The 25,554-nt window shown below is 39.9% G+C and overlaps 1 protein-coding gene across 1 annotated transcript in view; it reads right to left on the bottom strand.

Moving 5' to 3' along the window:
• The window catches only part of TPRG1 (tumor protein p63 regulated 1), a 142,112-nt gene that overhangs the window by 77,044 nt on the left and 39,514 nt on the right, over positions 1 to 25,554 (bottom strand). Inside the window, exon 3 of the mRNA XM_047099493.1 lies at positions 25,421 to 25,512. Coding sequence (XP_046955449.1) covers positions 25,421 to 25,512 — 92 coding nt within the window. The remainder of the gene's footprint in view (positions 1 to 25,420; positions 25,513 to 25,554) is intronic.

Raw genomic sequence — 25,554 nt, 5'->3', positions numbered from 1 at the left:
CTATAAATGCCCTCACCCACAGCACTTTTGCTGTCTATCTACTATAGCACTCATGACTTGTATTAGAATTATTTCAGTACATGTTTTGTTTTCCCCAAGAGACTGAAAAGGATGATCTGTGATTGGTTCATACCTGAATTCTCACTACACAGAATCAATCTAATGTAAAGATAGACTAGGTAGTCCACTCCCATCCATTCTCACACAGCAAACACAGTGCTATTTTTTTTTTTAATACAAACAGAATGACATCATTCCCCTGTTTGTTAAATAGCATCTTTTTGATCCTAGGAGCAAACCCAACTCACGTAAATGGAACTACAAGTCCTTGTATGGTCAGGCCATTGCCCAACATTATCTCATAGCAGGCTAAGAACCCTCACTGTCCAAATCATGGTTCAAATGCCTCATTCAAGGAGGATTTCTTAAGGTCCTATATCAACTTGGCCCTTTATCATGCTCTCTCAAAGCATCCTGGTCCTTCTTCTTTTGTGGACCTATTGCTTTTTGTAAGAAGGAATGAGATAAAAATGTTTAGAAGTAAGTACCATGTGGACATTGACGATCAGAATAGACATGAAAATACAGAGGGTTGGACAATGTCAGTCAAGGTGAGCTCAGTATCATGTATGTGTGTATGTTCCACAAAGGCAGAGACCATGGCCATTGGGCTACTCACTCTATCCAGCTCCTGTCAAATAGCCCACACTAAATAAATATCTTTCTGGTGAATAAAGTGCCAATCAAAACTTTTGGAGGTTGCTGGGCTGGATGAGGGCCAGTATGAAAGTTGCCAGCTCTATCACTTACTTACTCTGTAAGATAGGACACTTCACATGCTTTTGACTCACGTTCCTTACCTGTGAAATGGAGACAATACTAGCACTCATCTCCTGAGTTTGTGGAGAGGATTAAGGGAAACAACTCTCAATCAGTGCTCTATAAATCAGCGGTTATTATCACTGGCAGGGGCCTTAAGTGTCTAGGGAATTTTGGGCAGCCCAAATATATTCCATTCCTCAGTATAGCATAATCTAAACACAGGCAAGACGAGTCAGGAGTTAAGTCACTGCAAGGAAAAGGTGGATGTGTGAAAGAGAGGAAAAAAAAGTTTGAAAGAGAAGAAAAGACAGAAAAGATGATGAAGGAAAAACAAGAAGGGTAAGAGCATTGATCATGGCGGCCATTATGTGGTATAAATATTAGCTTTACATCCCCCACAACCCTTTGAAGAAAGTCACATCTGAAGTCAGTCAACTAGAATATGATACTAGAGTCAGTGGTGTAGAGTCTGAGAGATGTGGTTTAAATTGTGGTTCTACTGGGGCACCTGGTGGTTCAGTCAGTTAAGCTTCCAACTTCAGCTCAGGTCATGATCTCACAGTTTGTGAGTTCAAGCCCTGCATTGGGCTTTCTGCTGTCAGCACAGAGTGCTTTTTGTAGCCTCTGTTCCCCTCTCTCCGCCCCTCCCCAACTCGTATTCATATTCTCTCTCTCTCTCTCTCTCTCTCTCTCTCTCTCTCTCTCTCTCTCCCTCCCTCTCTAATAAATAAACCCTGGTTCTATGGTTTCCATCCACCCCAACAACACTGCCATACTCAACCCCTGTTCCACTGAGAGAAGGAAAGAATTCTAGATCATCTGTTTTATACTCTCAATCTTAGTCAGAAAGAGACCGGGGGACTCTGAAATGTCTTATCAGATATCTACATAAATTTCTCTAAATAGCTTGCATCTACTTAGCAGTAAGTTAAAAGCTGCTGCCTAATAAACCAGACTTGGTTTTAGTCTAAAAAAACTACAGCTTTTGGTTGAATGGTTTTGCTGAAAATGTCAGCACTCCATAATGAGATTTATTTTAAAAGGTAAAGGATTTGGGAAAAAAGAGAATTCTTTTTAGGAACACAGAGTGCTCTGCTGTGACACAGATTCTGCATAATTTACATGTCGGGAAAGTCTGAATTCAAGTAAACACATGGGGTTATAAATAGTTTGGGGCCACATCTCTAGCTCCTGGGTGGTATATGTATTTATTTAGACTTCAATCACACCTTTTTTCCCCAAATAACTCATGGAAAAAACATTGAATTTCATATTCCTGACATTAACATAATTGAACTTGGGTTGGCAACAATATCCACAACAAATATAGGGGTAGAAGTAGCAATAGCATATTGTGGAGACTTACAAAGTCCTTGGATACTGACGGTCCTATGAACCCTCAGAGCAACCCTCTGGACCAGAAGTTATTACCCTTATCTTAAAGACAAGGTAGAGACATGAAACCCAGCCATGGTATTGGCTTTCTCCCCAGTACCATCCACCTCCAAATAGAGGACCCTTCAGTGTGGTATGAGAATACAGTAAAACCAACTTCTGGAAGGAGCTGATGTGATGATATATACCACCCTGGGGCTGCTGTCTCTGGGAAACCTTTCCCCTGAGAAAACACGCATCGCCATGCCTTTCAAACCTCATCCTCTTGCAGTGTTCCTTATCTGGGAGAAGAACCCTGCTTCCACCCGTTTATGCAAGCTGGAGACTTCGGAGGGAGTCATTCTGGACTCCACCTTTTCCTCAGCTCACATGCCAGGTCCTAAATATTTGACTCCCCAAAAAATCTCCGAAAACCACCTACTTACCTCCATCTGAACTTTCACCAACCTGATGCGGTCCCCCCTCATCTCCTGCTTAGACTACTGCGATCACCCTCTCACTAGGTTTAGGCTACTAGTCACCTAGACCCAGTTTACCTACTGGAGGGAACTGCTCCAGTTCCCTCCTAACCTCTCCACCATACTGTAGTGAGGCAGATCTTTTGGGGAAAAAAAAACAGATTGGCCTTCACGTCTTCACTTTGGCTGCAAACATTTCAACAGTCCCCCAGAGCTCTCACAAGAAATGATAGAAGTTCTTCATCTGATCTAAGAGGCTGTCCACAGTCAGGCCCTATCTACCTATTCAACCCCATCACAGGCCAAGTCTCTCCACTCACTCTTCTTGATCTTTCAGTTTCTTGTATTCACCATGTCCACTGCTACTAAGGGGACCTTTGCATATGTTGCTCCCACCTGATGTTATTTCCCTAACTGCTCTAGGGCTGAGTTCAATTACCCCTTACTGAGGAAACTTACCCAGACCTCTGTAACTACTTCTGTTCTTTCTAATGTACACTTTCATAATACTATGTATTTCTCCTTCATAGTACTTATCCCAGATGCACTTTTACAGTTATTTCTATGATAACCTAATTAATGTCTGTCTCCTCTCCTATACTGTAAATTCCACAAAGACAGAATCAGTTCTTTGCATTTTGTCTCCAAAGGTTGTATGCATCCAAAATATATTTCTGACATCAATTAGTAAAGAATGAACAATCCTTGCGCTGTGCAAGCCATATGCCTTGGCTCACGCTGTTTGGGAATCCTATCCTCACGTTTACACACTGAAATACTCCCCCATAAAGTAGCACAGTTTTAAAAACTAATCAGTAACAGTGGGAAAATGTGCCATAAAAGTCAGAAAGAGCTGGATACAAAACGTCACCTTCAGTGTACTTCCAACTTTGCAACAACAACAAATACATAGATCAAAATGGTAACACTGATTATTTCTGAGTGCTGGGATTTCAGATGACTTTCATTTCTTTCCATGCTTTTATTAGTCAGAGCTTAATTTCTTTTTATGATGAACATACTCTACTTTTGTGATAAAGAGAGATTTTTAAAAATAATAAATCTCACCCATCCTTCAAACTCCCAGTTTAAATGCTATTTCATGGAGACTCACCCTTACCAATCTCCACCCCACACCCTGCCAAGTAGATGTCCTCTTTCTTTTCATTAAATACATATAAGCTTTCTATCATCAGTACCTCCGCTGTGGTTCAAGTCACAATCTTCTCCATATTACAGTGATTTCTATCCCCAGAATGTCCTCATCATGCCCCACATTTGATGAGAGACCCTCCAATGTAGAGAGTTGTTTCAGTCCTGTCTGTGTCCCTTCACTATGCCCAACACAGAGCTGAGAGAGAACCTGGCAAGTGAGCAGAGCTTGAAAAACTAAAACCATACAATCTATCATCTTAGTTGTGTGAGCCAGACTCTCCTGGCAGAGGATTTTCCACATCTCCTTTGCCACTGCTGTTCCTCAGCACTGTGTCATGTCCCTGCTTGATGAAGAAGGGCCTGGACACCCCAATGTAAAAGGGAATTTCAAAACTCCATGAGATTTGTGGTTTCCCGGGATGACAACAGTTTTGCCAGCAGAGGGCAACAGCGAACTAACAATGACAGGCGACCCGTCAGAACAAGTTTCCAGGGCCCCCACCCAGTTATTCAAACCATTCCAGATGCCTTCCCAGCGGCCCCTGCCCTACACCTAACAACACTTTCGGCTGCTCTCTCAAAGATGTGTCAAATCAATTTGTGAATTAGAAAGAATTTTCCTCCAAAAAGATTTTTTCGAACATTCTTCCACCACACACACACACACACACACACACACACACACACACACACACACTCCATTCAGTAGAAACATCTTCTCTAATACTGAATAGAGTGACTATACCTGGTTTACAAATCAACCTTCCTTCATGTGTCCCTCAAGCCGCTTAGCATAGCCCAGCCCTTGAAAGAAGAAGGCAGTTTCTTGGCCGGCCAGAAATCGGCAACCAGGAGGGAAACACTGAATCATTCATTCCAAACATATTCCCTGAGCACCCACTGGGTTCCAGGCCCTGAAGAGAATCCAGTTTGGGTTTGCTCTTCAAACACAAACAGATGAAAAATGCATGGCATTGAAGCAAAGCAATTTCCCTCCCCCTGAGTTAAGTGAAGTCTTAAAAAACCTTTAGCTAAATAATCCACATTAAATTCTTTCAATAATTTGGTTATTCTTTCCTGGGGCCTCTCCAATTTGTTTAAAATAGGGGACCCTCCAAGTAAACACAGTATTCTAATAAAAACCCAATGTCCACAAATCTTCTCTGTTCTCAGATCCCCTGATTTGACTTCCTGTGGTTCAGTTTTTCTCCCCCTACTCCCATGGAGCCTGGTACGTACCAAGGTCTGTGCTAGCTACTGGGAATACTGAGAAGAATATTCTGCTCTTAAGGAATACACAATTCTTTAAGATGTAAGGTGAACCATGTAGAGAAGAGCTAATATGGCACCCAAAGTTGTGATAAGATTTTACCATTTTAACACAAGTTCACAGACTCAGGTCTCCAGATTCCCAGCCCACTGCCCACAGGGTTGAGGAAAAGGAACCCCTGACATCTATCTATTTGATGCTCTTGAAGAATGTTCTTCCATGAACACTTCATTTCCTGCTATTTGGTGTAAACTCTCAGTGTTGAAAATCACAAGTTGCAAAGCATGAATGATTTTTTGGAACAAACACACAAAAAGAGTTTTCAGGAGTATTACTTTTTTCAATACTTTTTAATGTATGCCAGTGTAGGACAGACCAAGTGCCCCCATAAAACATAGACAGGATGGATCTGGAAACATCCATTCATGTATCTACAAAAACTAATTTTTCCTGAAGTAAGACAAATCCACTCTTGGGGTTTCATATGGTTCTACTTCATCAAAGGAAAAACAATGGTCTTTCCCCCTGCCCCAGGAAACAAAGGAGTCTTTGAGTTCTAAAAAAATTTAATAAAACAATAAACAAGAAGTTTTAGTTAAGAAATTATACACATGTGTGTATGTGTATATGGACATGTATATAACATGTGTATATATATATATATATATATATATATACACACACATATACATATATACATATATGTATGTATATGTATATATGCATATATATACATACACGTGTGTGTATGTATATGTATACATATGCCAATTCTGAAGCTTCTTAGATCTATATGCACATAAGAATAATTCTGCCACATATTTTTCTTAGGTTAAAATAAAAAGCACTCATCTATTGTGGTCTTCTCTGAATCAGGTACTGGGCTAAATATTACACACCCCTTTTAATCTTCATCAAACAATCCTGATAAATACAGGTGAGGAAACTGAGGCTTGGGGAAGGATAAATGACTTTGTTTGCCCTCAAAATGCATATGTGGAAGCCCTAACACCCAAAATGAAGGTACTAAGAGGTGGGGCCATTGGGAGGGGATTAGGGTTTGATAAGGTCATAGGGATGGAGAGCCCATGATGAGATTAGTTCCCTTATAAGAAGAGGAAGTGACAGAAGAACTTCTTCTCTCCAGGATATGAGGATGCAATGAGAAGGCAAGCCAGGAAGAGAGCCCTCGCTGAGAACCAAACCTGTAGGTAGGCATTTTGATCTTAGACTTCCCAGCCTCCAGAACTGTGAGAGAACTGTTGTTTAAGCCACCCAGTCTATGGGTATTTTCCTATAACATCCCAAGCTGACTAATATAGGAAGTTAACTTGTTCCAAAAAAACACAGTCAGGATTCATCCAAGGTATGCTTCACCTTAAACCCTTGAGCTCTCTTCTTTACCAAACCACCATTCATTAGCAAGGCAATGAAATCTCTTCATTTAATCAATTAACATTGCTGAGTGTCTATAAAATTGACCCTTGAACAACATAGGTTTGAACTGTGTAGGTCCACATATATGCAGATTTTTTTTGTAAATATAATACAGAACTGTAAATGTGTTTTGATTTTCTTATAACATTTTCTTTTCTCTAGCTTATTTTATTGTAAGAATAAAGTACTTAATATATATACAAAATAGGTGTTAATTGACTGTGTTACTGGTAGGGTTTCTAGTCAACAGTAGGCTCTTAGTAAAAGTTTGGGGAGTTGAGAGCTACACAAGGAATTTGACTACAATTCAAAATTGAATTGAATTTGACTACAATTAAAAATAGTGGGGGCTCTGTAACCCTTTAACCCCTTTGTTGTTCAAGGGCCAATTCTACTATATTAAAGACATTATGTAGGTTCTCAGACTATAAAGCCCTCTATAATTATCCCTATCCTTAAGAGATTATAATTTAATGTAGGAGAATATAAATAAATCAAGTATTATGGTATAGAGTGATAAACAATAACATGGAAATTTGTATACAGTGCCATGGAAATCCCAGCTAATGTCTAACATTGATTTAATGCTTACTTTGTATGAGTTTTTGATATATGTATCTCATCTAAGTTACTTTTTTTATGCTCACAGTAATCCTGTGAAGAAGGTAGTATCATTATCCCCATTTTACAGATGAGGAACGAAAACATAAAAAGGTTACATAACTTTCCCAGTTCTGGAATTGGAATTCAAACTGAGGTGCCTGTCTCTAGAGCCAATGTTTTTGATTAACCACTCTGCTCTACTGAAAGGCATTTAAAGCCTCCTAGGAAGTGAGGCAAGGCTCTGGATAAAGTGTGTTTCTCGAAGCTTTTAAAGGATGATCAGGAGACGGCTTGATGCAGAAGGCAGATTAATTAATTTTAGACAGAGGGAACAGCATGTGCAAACACGCACAGAGACATGTACAGAATGACTTGTTGGAAGACATGTGTTTGCACAGTATGTAAATGGAAATCATGAAAACAGAATTACCATAAAAAGGGAGGATAGCACCCACGAAGATTCTGACTCAGGATTGTGGAGATGAATTCCAGGCATCTCTCCTTTTAAAAGCTGTCCAGATGCAGAACCAAGGTTTTGAAAGACCAAGACATTTTCAGGAGCTGATCTAGGAATTTGAATCAGACCTACGAATTCCCAGGCACTGAGGTGGAACCGTTTTGAGCCTATACTCGAAGAATTTGTAGGCGGTGCTGGAAGATTTGCAGATTTACCCAACATTTCAGACTGGAATGCCTCAAAGTATTTCTAAGGCATGCTTGTCCTGTCCAAATAATTAATCACACCCTCCCTCAGTTTATCAAAATTCTTTAACCTCCAGAGATGAACTTCTGCTTCTTGGTCTCTCAACCAAGATAACTTAGATAAGAGAGCATCATTGTATTATGTCACAGTCCCAACCAGGTCCTCGCACAGAGAAATTGCTTTGTGAATGTTAATTCCGGTTTTTATACCCCTTTCCTGAAGGCAAACTGCGCTTGACCAGAAGTTCTGTCAATACTTCTGTGAGCTTAAGACTCATTTTAACCACAACTGGGTCTTAATTTCCTCTTAAATTTTAAGTGCTAGATTCCTGAGCAGCACTGGGCTTCCTATCACACAGGCTAGGAGTTAGAGATGTCATTCTGCCCCTCACTAGCTGTGCAATCTTACAAAAGTTACTTATCTTTTCTAAGACTCATTTTCCACATCTCTAAAATGAAAATAATAATAATACATCTATCTATACCTCATAGTATTGTTGTGAATTTTAAAAATAGTACTATAGGGGTGCCTGGGTGACTCAGTCGGTTAAGCGGCCAACTTCAGCTCAGGTCATGATCTCACAGTCTGTGGGTTCAAGCCCTGCATCCGGGTCTGTGCTGATAGCTCAGAGCCTGGAGCCTGCTGCAAATTCTGTGTCTCCCTCTCTCTCTGCCACTCCCCCGCTTGCACTCTGCTCTGTCTCTCAAAAATGAATAAACGTTAATTTTTTTTTAAATAGTACTATAGAGCACTTAGTAAAATACAAAGCACATGTAAAATACTAAGTTGTGCCTTGGTGGCTCAGTCAGTTAAGCACCCGACCCTTGATTTCAGCTCAGGTCATGATTTCACAGTTCGTGGAATCAAGCCCTGTGTTAGGCACTGCTCTGATGATGCAAAGCCTGCTTGGGATTCTCTCTCTCTCTCCCTCTCTCTGCCCCTCTCCCACTTGTACGCTGTCTCAAAATAAATAAAAATAAAAATAAACAAAATAAAGTACTCAACTGTTATTAGCTATTAATACAAAGGTGATGATGGTGGTGGTGATGATGAAAAAGAAGGAGGAAGAGAAGGGGAAGGAGGATAAAACAACAGTGAAGAAGAATTCTTTTAAATTCCCTTTAAACATTTTTGCAACATTGATTGAATTAACAAATAAATTCATGAAAGGTGGTTAGAAGTAAATCCACTCAAAGACAGCTCCTCAAAACTATTACAGTTTTCAAATATACAAAATCTTTCCATTTCAATTTCCTAAAACTTAATAAAGTAGTCATTAATTCCATATATATAACACAAGTTTTTGTCTATTTGCCCGTTTGCTTGTCTGACACAGCTGGGTATACTTCATTATATTGGAAATTATAGTTAAGTTACCCTGACTTACTTAAAATACAGACTAAGCATTTTATACGAAGTTCCCTTTGTAGACAGCTGCCATGGGAGGCCTTAGAAGATAAGGACCAGGAATAGTAGAATCAAAGACCCAACAGGAAACCTATGAGTGTGTCAACTGCAGGAGTCATGTTACACTCATTTAGGATTCCTGGACAGAGTAACCAATAGCAAATTCAGATATGAACCCAAGTAAGGAGTCACAAGGGCAGGCACTAAGGATTGTGCTCAAAGTCATTGATTTCGAATCAATTTTCTTCCGTGTGGCATAAGGAAGGTGTTTCTTTACAGAAACAATACCAGGTATCCAGTCCAGAAATAATCCCTCCTAATGACCTGACAAATATTTATTGAGCCATTATTATGCTCCAGGCTCTAAGGGTATAGTGGTGAGCTAAGTTCCTGTTCCTCCCATTCTTGCATTCTATAGAGGAAGGCACACCAACAAAGGATATGGGCACATAAATATAGAGATCTAGATAAAAGGGAGATGGGAATATCTGTGGGAATAGTATCTAGATAAAGTGAACAGCTAGTACAAAGACCTTGAGGTGGGATCCATCATGTTTCATAAAACAGCAAGGAAGCAGGCATGACCAAGCAAAGGGAACAAGGAGGCTAGTGGAGGGAGATATAAGCAGAAGCCATATCACATGCTAGAACCACCACAATTTCTTTGCGATTTACGGATGTTTTTCATATTAAGTGGTTGTTATTCTCCACTTCACAGATGGAGAAACCAAGCCCCAGTAAAGTGACATGCATCTAGTACTAAGTGACAGAGGCAAGACCAGAATCCAGCTCTTTGGACCCCCAGCCCAGGCCATAACTTCCCATCTAGCTGCTTCTCACACTTATTTTTCCTACACAGCCAGGCAACTTTGTTCTCCGTGTCACAGTACTACCAGTAAGAGGATATTTGAAAAGCTACACAAAAGACAAGACTCTGGGCACACCCCATCCTTCTCTCTTTTCCACAAAAGAACTGAATTGCTATTGAATAGCTCAAGTCCCCTACAGCACACCAGGGGCTAACAGGAGGCCCACCCCCTGAGGAGCTCTCTCCTCCCCTGAATTGACTTTGGGGTATTCACTTGATCAGAAGCCAAAGAAGCTGGCAGGAGAACAAGGCCTAATTTTGAGAAGGCAGCAGAGAGGAAAAAACAGTGGGACAAGATACAACAAATGCTCACTTCTTGCCACCTCCACTGCTTTTTTGTTTTCGTTTTTGTTTATTTTGTTTGTTTTGTTGTTGTTGTTCTTGTTGTTGTTGTCATATTTTAATGGAAGAGCTGTCTGTTTACTGAACTATGTTAGTTCAGCTCCTTGGGTACAGGAGACACAGCCCAGATCAGGCAAACCCAAAAAGAAGAGATAAATACTCTGAGGAATCCCACAGAAATCCAAGAGCAGGAACTATTGCACAGTTGGGCTTTATGAAAGCTGGAAAACCACAAGGAATGAAAACTACTCCCTCAGAGGCTGTCTCTATCACGATTTCTATGTCTCTCCACATATGGCATCTTCTTCCTCTTGACCGTCAGGCTCCCCTCTGCTTCCTACCAGTGTTTGCTCCTCTTTAATTCCACCTTGCCCATGAACTTTGTTTCCTTCATCCTGACTGTACATGAACTTCCAGATCTACTTTCACAGCCAACTAGCCTCTATAGCTGTTTCCCCCACTTTAAATCCTCAAGATCAGGAATTCTTTTAGTCCAAATCATACCTTTGAGCTGTCTTTTTGGGTCACAGGCCAGTTAATGGATTAGCTCCTCTTTTTTTTTTTTTAATGTTTATTTTTGAGAGAGACAGAGCGCAGGCAGGGGGAGGGGCAGAGTGCGGGGGGGTGGGGGGCGGGGGGCAGAGAGAGAGAGAGAGAGAATGAGAATGAATGGATCCAAAGCAGGTTCCAGGTTCTGAGCTGTCAGCACAGAGCCCAATGCGGGGCTCGAACCCATGAACTTCGAGATCATGAACTGAGTGGAAGTCAGACACTTAACCAACTGAGCCACCCAGGCACTCTGATTAACTCCTCTTTATCCTATCAGCTATGGCCAGGGGCTAAAGTCACGCAATAGAAAATAGGAACTGCCAGTGAGCGGCATTTTATTCTTCTTTTTCAGAACTGTTTAAGCTATTCTAACTCCTTTGTGTTCCCATACAAATTTTAAAATAATATTGTCTATGCTTGCAAAAAATCTTGCTGAGATTTTGAAAGGAATTATGTTAAATCTATACGTCAAATATTGGAGAATTGATATCTTTACTATATTGTCTTCCAATCTATGAATATAGTATGTCTCCATTTATTTATATCTTATTTGATTTCTTTCATCAGTATTTGGTAGCTTTCAGCATGCAAGTCCCATATATATTGTATTAGATTGACATTTATGGATTTTTTCTTGATCATAAATGTTTTATTTTTAATTTGTTTTCAATTCTTTAATGCTAGCTTCTAGAAATATAACTGATTTTCATACATTGATCCTGTATCCTGAAACTGTCTTAAAGTAATTTATTAATTCTGGGAATTTTTTTGTAGATTTCTTAGAGTTTTCTACAAAAATTGTCATGCTATCTACAATTAGGGACAGTTTTTCTTTCTTCCTTTCTGATCTGTGTGTCTTTTATTTCCTTTTCTTGCCTTATTGTATAGGCTAGATCTCCCAGTACTATGTTGAATACTTGTAGTGAGAGTGTACTCTTTTGCCTTCTTCACAATCTCAAGAAGAAAGCACTGGTCTTTTTCCACTAGCATGTTAATTACAGGTTTTATGTAGATATTCTTTATCAAATTGAAAAAGTTCCCCTCTATTATTTTTCTAAGAGCTTTTATCATAAATGGGTGTGTTAAATTTCATCAAATGCTCTAGCAGCATTAATTGACCTGATCATGTAATTTTTCTTCTTTAGCCAGTTAATAAGGCATATTACACTGATTAATTTTCTAACATTGAACCAGTCTTCCATCTCTAGACTAAACCCTCTTGGTTATGGTAAATAATTGTTTGTATGTATTGCTGAATTCTATTTGCTAACATTTTCATAAGAATTTTTGGATTTATATTCATGAGAGATATTGGTTTGTAGTTTTATTTTTGAATGTCTTTGTCTGGATTTAGTATCAGATTAATACTGGCTTCATAGAATGCACTGGGAATTGCTATTTCCTCTTCTATTTTCTGAAGAAGATTATGTAAATTGGTGTTCATTCATCTCTAAGCATTTCATAGAATTCTCCAGTGAAACCATCTGGGCCTAGAGATTTCTTTTTTCGGAGGCTTTAATTACAAATTCAGTTTCCTAATTGTTATAGGGCTATTCAAATTATCTATTTCATGTTGAGTGAGTTGTGGTCATTTGAGTGTTTTGAGGAATTGGGCCATTTCATCTCAGTTGGCAAATGTATATGTGTAGAATTTTTAGCTGTAATCACTTATTATTTTTGTGTACTTATTATTTTGTAGTTTGCAGGGTCTGTAGGGATATCCCATTTCATTTCTGATATTGGTAATCTGTATCTTCTTTTTTTTTGTCAGCCTTGCTAAAAGTTTCTCAATTTTATTGAACTTTTTAAAAACATGTTAACGTTTATTTATTTTGAGAAAGGGAGAGAGACAGCAAGCATGCATGTGAGCAGAGGAGGTACAGAGAGAGAGGGAGGAGAGAATCCCGAGCAGGCTCCATGCTGTCAGCACAGAGCCCAATGTGGGGCTTGATCCCACAAACCGTGAGATCATGACCTGAGCCAAAATCAAGAGTTGGACGCTCAACCAACTGAACCACCCAGACACCCTAAAATTTTATTGAACTTTTCAGAGAACTCTGCTTCATTAATTTTCTCTAATTTTTATTTTTATTGGCTTCTACTCTTATCCTTATTATTTCCTTCCTTCTGTTCCCATTAAACTTGCTTTCTTATTGTTCTTGAAACAGGATTTTGGGTCATTGGTTTGAGACTTTTCCTCATATGATGTTAGCATTCTTCCTTTGGTGCTGTAAATTTCTCTCTCAGGACTGCTTTAGCTGAATCTCACACATTTTGATATGTTGTATTTTTATTTGGATTCGGCTCAATGTACTTTTGATTTCCATTGAAAGTTCCTCTTTGACTACTGGATTATTTAGAAACATGTTGTGTTGTTTCTAAGTGTTCAGAGATTTCCCTTTTATCTTCCAGTTAGTTATTAATTTCTTGTGTGATCCCAATGCAGTGAGAGAACATACTCTGAATTATTTCAGTTCTTTTAAATTTGGTGAAGTTTGTTTTGTGGCTCAGGATATGTTGGATCTTGGTAGATGTTCTGTGGGTGCTTAAAAAGAACATGTATTCTGCTTTTCCTGGGTGGAGTGTTCTATAAATGCTGATTGGGTTCTGTCGGTATGTTGAGTTCTAAATCCTTGCTGACTTCCTGCCTATTTATGATATAAATTATTAAGACAACGGTGTTGAAGACTATCATCATGGATTTGTCTATTTCTCCTTCCCATTCTATCAGTTTTCATTTCACATATTTTGCAGCTCTCTTGTTTAGTGCATACAGATTTAGGATTGTTCTGTCTTCTTGGTGGATTGACCATTTTATCATTACACAATTCTCTTTCTGTCCCTTGTAATTTTCCTTGCTTGGACATCTACATTTTTTATTAATTCACAGAGCACAGCATTTTAATTCTTAAACTTTATAGTTCTTTCTACTAAAAGACAAGTGGAAGCAGAGACTCCTTCTTCTTCACACGGTTTACTCTTCTTAGACCTACCCTATCTTACCTAAAACAGGGCATCTGGGGACAACCTGGATACCTCAGAGAGTAAACACAATTTCATGTTTGTTAATCAGACCGCATGTTTATTCATAAGAGTCTATAATAGTTGTTTGTATAACAGCTGTAGTGACCCAAATGCGTTGATAGCCTCAATATTAAGATCAAGGTCTTATTTATTTATTTTTTTTTTACTAAAACACACATTGGCACGCCCCTAAATAATCAAGATGAAGTTTAAATTATTGGTAAATTATCTCCAGAACCTATTACCTTTCTAAAAATTATTTTTCTAAAACTCCTTATTTCATATCTTTCAGTAACTAAAACAAGAAATGCCTATCATGGTCACGAAGGAAACAGAACGGCAGTAGGATGCTGTAAATAGTAAACACTTTCTAAAATAATGATAATGATAATGCCTTCATTTCATTTCCTTGGTATAAATTATCCTACCACAGGGGCACCTGGGTGGCTCAGTCCGTTAAGCGACCAACTCTTGATTGTAGCTCAGGCCATGATCTCATGGTTCATGGGTTTAAGTCCCATGCTTGGGATTCTCTCTCTCCCTTTCTCTCTGCCCCTCCCATGCTTGCGCACTCTCTCTCTCTCTCTCTCTCTCTCTCTCAAAACAAATAAATAAACTTAAGAAGAATTATCCTACCACAAATGATTTCAAGAAACCAAGGTAAGGTCACTGAACATGTAGTTGGAAGAGATGCACACAGTGTCTGTCATGACTGGGAGAACCTACCACACATCACTGTAAAGGGAACAAAGAGAGGTCAGTGCAAGGTAATGCAGAATGACAAGATGTTGGCAAACTGGAAATATATACCCTATTTAAAAGCATTTGAGGGGCCTCTGAGTGGCTCAGTCGATTAAGTGTCTGACTCTTGATTTCAACTCAGTCATGATCTCACAGTTTGTGGGATCAATCCCCATGTCACACTCTACTTGGGATCCTCTCTCCCTTTTTCTCTGCCCCTCTCCTGCACTCACTCACTCTCTCTCTCTCTCTCAAAATAAATAAACATAGATTTAAAGTAAATAAAAATAATAAAAGCATCTGAATGACCTATGGATCTCCAGCTTGTCACTGCAGGAAAAAATAAGATGAAAACTCCTTACCCTGGCATTCAAAATTCCGGATTTTCTGGTTCCTTTCTACTTTTCTAGCTTATTTATAGCTCTCTTACTCTTGATCACTATAATCCAGACACCCTGACAGTTTGTGGATCCCTGAGCCTCTGTCTGTTATTCTACAAATATTCTTCCCTCTTTCTGGGATTTAATTCCCCATCATATATTTTTGGAAATTTCTCTTCCTTCTTTAATCCTGGATATCGCCTTCACCAGAGTCTACAGTACAAATACAACAAGTTCTATCCTCCCAAAAGATCACTTGCAGGACTGTATATCAGCATACATCATACTGTGTTTTGACTTCATTTACATATCCTCCTTCCCTCAAGACTCAGAACTCCCTGAACATGAAAATCTTGTCTTGTTGCTTCTGTATTTTCATCACTCAGGGTGGAGTCTGGCTTATGGGAGGAGTTTGGTGAACACACAAATGAACGTATGAATGAGTGAATATAAATAAATAGCAACAATGATGACAATAACAATAAGAGTCAACTCTCCTGTGGCACAGACCATGTGGCAAAAATTGTGAGCATTTTACATATTTTAGGTAATTTAACTCTTCAATTGATATCCCGTTTTACACCCCCATTTTATCAATGATAAAACTGAGGTCCGTGGGGCGCCTGGGTGGCGCAGTCGGTTAAGCGTCCGACTTCAGCCAGGTCACGATCTCGCGGTCCGTGAGTTCGAGCCCCGCGTCGGGCTCTGGGCTGATGGCTCGGAGCCTGGAGCCTGTTTCCGATTCTGTGTCTCCCTCTCTCTCTGCCCCTCCCCCGTTCATGCTGTGTGTCTCTCTCTGTCCCAAAAAAATAAATAAACGTTGAAAAAAAAAAAAAAATTTAAAAAAAAAAAAAAAAAAAAACTGAGGTCCGGAGGATACATGAGATTTGTATACCAAGGTCACATGGTTAGTAAGTGATGGAACTGGGCATTTCGCTGCATCAGACTTTTTTCACCTCTTGGCTCTTTTTGACTCCTCCCTAATTAGTAGCAGTCTTGGGAAAACAAACATTTCGAGGTACATTTCTGACTGCAGTAACTAAATGCCCTCACTGTCCTATAATTCAGGTCACTGAGGGACCATTAGCTATCTGGATACATCTGCTGCCATGGGGAATTTATAGAGAAAAGCAATGTGTTTAATTAAGTGGTTGTCGAAAACACCCACCCAGTATAAATGGTTTCTGGCAACAGAGGTGAATTTGTTGCTGCCAGAGTCCTGCCACAGGTCATTAACATCTTAATGGATTTGAGGCACTTTCCAGCTTGAGTGCACAAAGGATGCAAGAAGTCTCCTTGGGCTGTGGGCTGCTTGGAGGCCCAGGGACATGGAGGCAGGACTCAATGGGTGGACCCTGCTAGTGTCAGTGAAGGGCTTCAAACAGTAGACGACTCAATCAGAATTAAATTCAAGTCAAGTCCATGATGGGTTCTGAGCCCCTCCCACATGTCAGACACCACTGGGAGGTGGGCAGAGATGGGCTTGGACAAAACCCATCTGAATCAGAGTCAGGCCCTATCTCGAGGAATGCTTTCCTCACAATGTGAGCAGTGAACTATGCCATGTAGTATAACATGACCAGAAAAAAGAGAGAAGATTCTTCTGGTTGAATTAAGATGGAAAGGCTTTATAGACATAACACCTCTGAAGGACAGGAAAGGTCTGAACAAACAGAAAGGAAGAAAGACATACCAAATAAGCAGAGTGAGTGAGTGAGTACAATCATGATGTCAAAGCACTGTGTCAGGAACATTTGGAGACCAGTGGACAGTCCAATTTGATAATTTGTAAAGGGGTATAATGGTAAATAAGGCTAGAGAGGAAAATTCATTCCATGGCGTGCAGGGTTTGAAAGATGCAGCAGAAGAGTATTTAGGCAGTGAGGAGCCACTGAAGTCCTCAGTCCATAAGCATGAAAGTGATCTGGACCAGTACTTCCCAAATTTTAATGAACATCAGAATTAACTGGGGATTCAGGCTCAGCATGTCTGGGGTGGCCCCTGAGGATTAGCCCTGCTGACAAATCCCTAGGAATGCTGATACTGCTCATTCCAAGACCACCCTCTGAGTAGCAAGGGTCTAGAATAGACGAATGTACACAAAAATGGATGGGATTGGGGGGAGATACATTTCAGGATGTTATTTTGCATAGTACATTTATTATTCATGACTAAGATGGTTGGAAATCCCTGATTTCCAGGTTTTGGGGGGTCTTTCTACTTATTTTTAAATTATAAGTAGCAGTATTTTTCATTACAATGGTAGTTCAGCACTCCTTAGAATCAGACAGTGACAAGATAAAGTGTGATTGGCCTTAGTCCATCAGTGGCACCCACCAGCCCCTATAAGTATTTGACTTTTTAGCTGATTCTGGGAAAAGACTAAATAATGTCAGATGCACAGCACAGGCAGAGTAAGATCTGGAGAGGAAAAGAGGAAAAGGTCTCTGAACCTACTCGATGAATGTCTGCCCTCCTCCCTGCAAACAACAGACAATCAACAAAGAAACCAGACACAGGCGCAAAGATCATTTACGCAATTTAAACTGCGGCCATCGCTGTATCAGGAGATGAAAATTCACAAAAGCAGCACGAGCCATGTGATGAGAAGACAACAAGGCTGGGAGAGGGGTCCTGTGAAGTCAAGCCCTCCTGTGACCCTTAATAAGTGGTTGCCCTTAGGCAGGTCATTTAATCTCTGGGTTTCTTCATCCATAAAATAAAGCCAATAGTTCCTCCTGGCCTCCTCCCATGGGTCTGTCTGAGGATCACATGTGAGGGCAGGTGTGAAAGTGATCACCCACAGCGCTGCTTTGGGGATCAGTGTGCTCCAGGGGTACTCTGTGCCTGAGAGATACTGCCCAGTCGTCTGTTCCTCAACATCCCTTTCTGTCTCAGGATGCCTTTCTTTTCATTTAAACTTCTAGGATAGCTCTTTCTTCTGTGAAATCTTTTAAAATTAAGCAGAGATGCCCTGCATACTTCCATGTACCTCACCAAGCCCAAGGAACAGAATTCTGAGTTTATCCAATATGTTTCTGCCAGAGGAATAACAGACTACAATCCAATAAGGGGTACACATGGAATCTGGCCACAATAGCAAAAAGACCATTTTCGCAAAACTGGGGAAGCATAATGCATCGGGGCCCTACCTCTGCTACTTTGCGGCCCTGGGACACTTCCAAGCCTTGATTTCTTCACCTGCAAACTGGAGGTAATGTTTCCTACCTCAGATAATTGCTCTGGAGATTGGATTAACTGAAGAAGAACATTTTTAACTACAAAGTGCTGTAGAATATTACTTATTTTCTTTATCAAAAAATAAATGGAGAATGCCTTAATGTATTTTCATTTCTCTTTCCAACTGTGTAGTCTTACTCTGCACTACTGGTATATATCCCTTACTGAGGGCTTCAGTTTTTAAAGAATAATATATATCCTTAGGGGCAGCTGGATGGCTGAGTCAGTTGAGCATGTGACTTCAGCTCAAGTCATGATCCCGTGGTTTGTGGGTTTGAGCCCCACATCAGGCTTTGCACTGACAGTGTGGAGCCTGCTTTGGATCCTCTCTCTCCTTCTCTCTCTGCTCCTTCCCCACTTGTATTCTCTCTCTCAAAAATAAATAAACATTATGGGGTGCCTGGGTGGCTCAGTCAGTTAAGCATCTGACTTTGGCTCAGGTCATGATCTCACGGTTTGTGAGTTCAAGCCCCACATTGGGCTCTGTGCTGACAGCTCAGAACCTGGAACCTGCTTCGGATTCTATCTCCCTCCCTCTCTATCCCTCCCCAACCAGTGCTCTGTCTCTCTGTCTCTAAAAAATATAAATAAATGTAAATAAATAAACAAACGTTAAACAATTTTTTTAAATATATAAATCCTTACATTTACATAACCACTGACAGTTTGGAAAGTAATCATCTAACAATAGGTGAATGATCAAGTAACTTCACAAAACCTACATGATAACAAGAAAAAACCTAAGGGAAGTGCCATTTAGAAATCATCAAAACCGTATGTATTATACCAATCTAATGGCAAATGGAGGGAAATCACTTAGCAGAACACTTGGTACAATTTAAATGTTATTTATTAATATTATAACAATCTTTGGCAAAGATGCATGAAGAAAAGCTGGAATGAAAAAATACTACAAAAATTAACAATGGCTGTGCTTCTTTCAAGAAAAGTGAATTTCTAATGGACTGAAGACTACATTAAAACAAATGCCCTAATTTTAAAAAAAATGTCAAAACCTACTTAAGTTTACTGAGGTACACTGATCGTGAGTAGCAGAACCAGGATTCAGACCCAAGGCTTCTGACTCCAAATTCAAGACTCTTTCTAGGATGCCAGGCTGCCTCCTCGACTTTACTTCCGTTCTATTGTCTATATGTTCAACGTAGCCAGTTATTCGGATTTCACATATTTTTTATACCAAAGTGCAAGGATAGAAACCTGGGTGGGTTTAGGGGAAGGTAGGCAATGAGAAACACTGTAAGTATTTTCCACAAGATAAAGACTGAGAGTTACTTGACTCCCCCACCCCCCCCACCCTAGCCACCAGAGGCAAGTCTTCCCATTTAGCAACAAGAGGAATGAGAACATCCCCCCCAACCATTTCAGACTAATGTGCTTAAAGGAAGATCCCATCTCCTCCTGCCTCTTTAAGCACCATACACAAAGACATCTTGAGTACATTCTACTGAAGAGCCACTTCAGTGCCATTATAACACAATTTTTGAGACTTTGGAAAGTGTCAAGATGTTCTCCTTGGTGCTGGCTTAATGGATCACTTCTGAAAGTGTACACACAATTTCTTCAAAAAGTACTTTCCCAGAAGGACCAAGAAGGGCAATAAGAGGAGGAGATAAAGTTAAGATAGACACCGTGTTGTCTTTAGAGCTGTAGAGGCATATAAAGCTCCAGGATGGACTGGACTAGAGGTCTGGGTCCTAAGTGGCATCTTCTCAGGGTACTATTCTTAATGGTTTCAGCTAACTGGGATCTAACTGGAGTTGATGGTTGCATCTCTCTAGTTCTCCTGTCGGCCTCTCTCTTCATCTCCTCATAGCCTATACCCAAGTGCCTTCAAACTAATCTTTCCAATTTAACTGAATAATATACCAGTATAAATTTAGAACATCGCAAAACAGCTCACCCGAGTTTGGGTGACATCCCTTGAAAAATGCTTTTACTGATTTAATGTTACTTTACACCCTTAGATTCTATAGAAGGCTATAAGAAACAAATATGTCAAGATTACTGTCCCTTTTGAACACACTACTTAAGACAGTATCTGGATGCATATGTAAATCCACCCATTCAACATCTCCATGTGGATGTCCTATGGACACCTCAGACACATTTTTTTCCCCAAAACTGTACTCAGCAACTTCTATAAGAAGGGAATGACAAGATTGTTGGGATAATTAAATAACACTGCAGGCACAAAGTTTCTTCTGCATTGTTTGGCATATGGCGGTTTCTCAATAAAGTAGAGTTATCGTTTTCTTCTAAGCCTGGAATGGCGACACAGGGAACCCATCAGTTTCCCAGGCCAAAGCCCAAGAATTGGCCTGAACTCCTGCCTCACAGACAATTAAACAGAGAGATCCACAAAGCCTTGCTCTGTCAATTATTAGTTTGCCTCTCAGTCCCATATGCACCCTTCAGTATATGCTCTATGATTAACAACAGAATTCTGTCATGTATTTTTCTTTCAAGTGTGCACCATGTTATGTTTTTGCAGAAAAGAGCACAAGAGGGTTGTAACAGAAAGAAGGGGCTTTTTACAATTTCCAGCTTGGGCTGGGGGTCAGCAGTGTAGGTGTGAGAACCCCAATGTCTTCTGCCCTAGCCAGAATACAGAATACAGACCCTCAGCAGCCTCTGCTTGGCATGACGCTTCCTTCAGCTGCCTGTCCAGAGTTAAACCTATTCTTCAATAAAGAAGGTGACTTTTGTGGAACTGGACAATAGTTTTTAAATGCTGGAACTATATTTCCTCAAGTTTTTTTCTATGTATTTACAATATCACAGCCACAGACATGGCATACCTGGAAGTTTATTCTGCATTGTTAACATATTCCCTGTTGCTTTCTAAAGTTTAGACAATCAATAAAGCAATAAATTGAACTCTGATATCTAGTGTTTGCTGACTTCCATGATGGAATCACTGCCCCCAGGGTCAATTCCAGGCCATGTACATGACACCACTGAATGTGTAGTGGAGAAAAGAGGTACAGTAGCAAGTTATCATGTAGTATTTCCACTACGCAAGCATAATAGGCATAAATCACCCCAACAGCAAATCAACAGCAAAACAAAGTAAAAAAAAAAATCAGAAAGTAAGGAGTTTTGACTACATCACCTTTAAGTTTAATTCACTTGGTGTGACATTTTATGTTTTAATAATTAACAACCAACTCTCAAAATTCCTGAAATTGTAATGCTGACCTCTCATAAGCCAGTGTGAACCAGCTCCAGCACGCCACTGGATCAGACCCTCGCTGACACTGCACAAGTATCTAGTGTGGCAGCCACCCTTCCAGCCATCCATTGATCCTTCACATTTCAAACATGTACAGGCCATACACCCTTATCCATAATTCCAAATTCAATAAAGCCCTGAAAATGGCGCAGCTGTGGCTCAGACGCACTTTATGGTAAAACCAGATCTGAACCAACATGCAGTCATCTATTCTATGTTGAATATGACAGGTTTTCCTGCAAAAATTTTAGTGTGTTTGACTATGGGGGGCTGTCGCAGGCCTCCACTTGGAGCATAAAATAAAATGCATACGTATTGTTTTACCTTTCTAAAATCTGAAAAATTCTCAATCTGATTCATATCGGATTCCAGGGGTTTTAGATAAGGGATTGTGAGCCTTCAGTGATCTTTTTAAATTGAAATATAGTCACACTTTCTCACCAATCAGTGCCTCCCCATCGCCTACAGGGTAGAATCTAAGTTCTTAAATAAGATACATAAGGCCCTTAAGCTCACGATACTCCCCACATCACACTCCTATATCAAACCATTTCTGGGGCTCTGACCAACCATGACTAAAGGTTGAGCTGTGATGAGTGACCCCACACCTATACCTTACACCCTTTGGGAAAGAATTGGAACCGAGCTAGTACAGGAGAGCAGTCTGCCTTCCTTGCTTTACCCCTTATGTGATCTCAGCTGTCCACTTCCTCGTCCCACATCTCCATTTCTCATCTGTCACATGACAATCACAAAACCAGCAAGGTTGTAGTGAACATAAAGCAAGTTCATGGTCATAAAGTTATTTTTTAATGTGCTATATATATATCATTGGAAGGGTTTTTCACTCTTATCACTCTGAAACTGGAATACTTGTTTGAAAGCAAACATTCTTTCAACTGTTGGATGAGTAACTAGGGGTTTCTCATCTCCATAAAAGGAGCTAACCATTGATGTGCATAAAGCCCAGTCATTGCTGTCACACACACAAAAAAGTGTTACACTTGAAAAGAGTTATGTATGGTTGGCACAGTTGGGGAAGCTGGTCTATAGAACAGCCTCTGTAACTCATAAGAACTGAATGGATGGATGGGTCTTATCCCATTAGAAAAAAAGAGAAAGGGAAAAGCATAGCCCCAGGCTCGTACTTCTCTGGGCCTATATGTTTATTGGTTTATTTAGTTCTTTCTTTTGTTCTGTTTTGCTGTTGTTATTTTGGGGATTTCGTGCTGATATTGATTGCTTTTATCGTTGCTTTTGCCTTTCCTACATTGGTGCACTACAAACAAAGACTTAAGTGTGAAAGGTCATTCAAAACCTCCATGCATGCCCTTCCTTTGACAAATGCCTCCAATCTTCTTCTTGAACAGTCACAGTGACTGGGAGCCTATTTATTTAGCCCAGATGCCTGGACCATCTTCTTTGCAACTGGCAGCTTTTTCCACTACAAGAAGACAGTCTGAACCAGCTTTAAGGTTTAACAGGAAAAGAAAAGCAACTGGCAAATTCTTACTATGGTAGAAATGACTGGATTCAAATCTTTCTTAAAAGTAGCTTTAGATGGAGAGTAGGAAGAGGTATAAAAGGATTTTGGCAGAAAGGAAGACCAAAAAGAACACAAAAGAACTACCGTTGAAAGAGAAGAAATGGTTCCAAAGTGCAAAGAAAGAAAAGTCTGACAGCAAATGAAAATTATTGCTTAAATTCCACACGCACATGATACATCCCTCATTACTGTCTGTAATATAAATGTATATACCACAAAGCAAAAGAGACATAGAAAACTAGATGCCAGATAGTCTTCACCAACCCTTTGAGCTTCCTATTAGGTTCAGAGCTAGATGTAAAACTTGGGTCCTGGGGCACACCTGTTCAGATTTATCTGAAAACTGCTGGTTTTATCAATCATCCCAGTTGACGATAAATCAAACTGACAGAATTATGGTGCTAAGTCTTAATACAGATCACACAGTCTGATTTACCTTGGGACAAATTGATATCTAAAGACCTTTATAATCATGAAACAAAAACATTCCAAACAAAAATAAGCCACATTTCTATACAAAAAAGACCAAGCAATTAAAGCATGCACTATTAAAAAAAAAAAAAAACTGCTGATTCTATTATTTGAGAATTCAAAAAGCTACTACTGGATTTTGAAATACCATATTTGGGCATTCTTTCTTATAAATGAAATGTACTGTAGGAACAAAACAGGTTAAGTATCTACTTCTGATTAGACCTTCAGAATTCAAGGAGACATCTGTCCTAATCAAGGCAGACTTTTTTATTTGCACAAGTCAAATTTTACTTTGCAGATGGCAGGTGGTGTTGGAAAAGGGTTGGTAAAAGTGAATAAGCAAAAAGCCTCAATTATACACTTTTTTTTTCATAGAGATAACCCAGAGATGAAAGATATAGAGATGGACAGGACAAAAATAAAGGCAGAGGCTACCAAACAAACACAAACAAAAGGCCTTTACCAATAGACATAACTTGTGAACAGAGGAGGGACACTGATGTCTGATAAAAATCCACCATGTGCTGGGGACTTTGCTAAGAGTTTTACCATGCTGTCTCATTTAGCCCTCGTAACAACTCCTCAGGTACTTATCACTATCTCCAGTTTATACATGAAGAAACAAATGCTTAGACATGGTCAGGTTGTCTTTCTAATTTCATTTTCACTCAATCCTTAGAACCCATTTGAAACAAGAATGTAACATGGCCATCAGGCAGATGGATCCACAGGTGACCTGGTTCTACACTCCACTGACGGAGAGATTTTGTTCTGCTGGCCTAGAAGACTGGACTTTCAAGTGTTGCCTGTACCAACCCCACCCTCCCAAAACTTAGTCAAAGAAAATGTCCGGCCCAGGAGTGAAAGATTAAATGCTTCTTTACTCAAGGTATAGGAATTATTGAGCTTTTCTCCTAGAGCCTTTGGAGACAGAAAACTTAGTGAGTATCCAAAATGGAGTTCTCACTATATTCTCCATTTAGTGTTATGTATTCTGTAGCAGAAAAGAGGCGCCTCTTTCTCTTATTATGTGAATGTATTACTTATTATTGTAAAGACCATGGCATTCCTGATATTCCACTGGTGGGTGGAGAAAAAGTCATAGACACTAGAATTTCGGGGCAAGACACAAGGTAACTATCTTCATGGTGTCATTTTCAATGAAAGCCCTTAGAGCTAAGATAAGCCTCAGGGATGAATGGAGAACTTCTGGAAGGAATAAAGTCTCAAGTGTTACACTCGGTTTTTAACCTAACTCCGGACTGGTGGCTTGTCTTTTCTATCCCGCATGATTTTGTAGGGATGTTATGTACAGCTCATGTTATTGTACATAAAATAAAATCCAAACTGTATATACTGACCTCATTTGTCTTTTCTAACCTTCCTTTCCACTGTACCCAGAGTGGGATGGTTAGTAGCCTCATGTAGCTAGAATGAGAGTAGTTGTAAGAGACTCGAACCAAAGAGATCAGAGAGAAGAGTCCAGTGCAACAGTCCTTGAGAGCTATGAAGACCTAAGGAGTCATAGTGATAGCTGACTATACCCAGAAAATTGTTGTAGGAGTCAACCCTAGTCATATATCAGCCATAGGGCAACACAAAACTTGACTCGCTAACTGGGGGTAATGCCAACCAATTATTTTGCATGGCATCCAGAAGAAATTCTGCCATAGATCTATCTCCCATTCTGTGACAGTGGTGTCAAGGAAAATGCTAGATTCCCATGGCCCCTCACTTAGCCATAACTACTCACTCTGTCAAGAGCCAGAAGCCTTGAATTGTCTCTCCAGGAGTCTTCGCCATGTGGCCTTTCAAGTCTTCCATGGCAGTCTCAATGGCCCCTGGCTGAGTGGGAAAAAGAAAATATCTAGTTTAGAGAAAACTGAG

Source organism: Lynx rufus, unplaced genomic scaffold, assembly GCF_022079265.1.
Source record: "Lynx rufus isolate CCGP_SWC_20201006 ecotype Redwood Valley unplaced genomic scaffold, mLynRuf1.p SCAF_5, whole genome shotgun sequence".
NCBI lineage: Eukaryota > Metazoa > Chordata > Mammalia > Carnivora > Felidae > Lynx > Lynx rufus.
The sequence above is the reverse complement of the archived record's forward strand: the minus strand, read 5'-3'. Positions and strand labels throughout refer to the sequence as shown.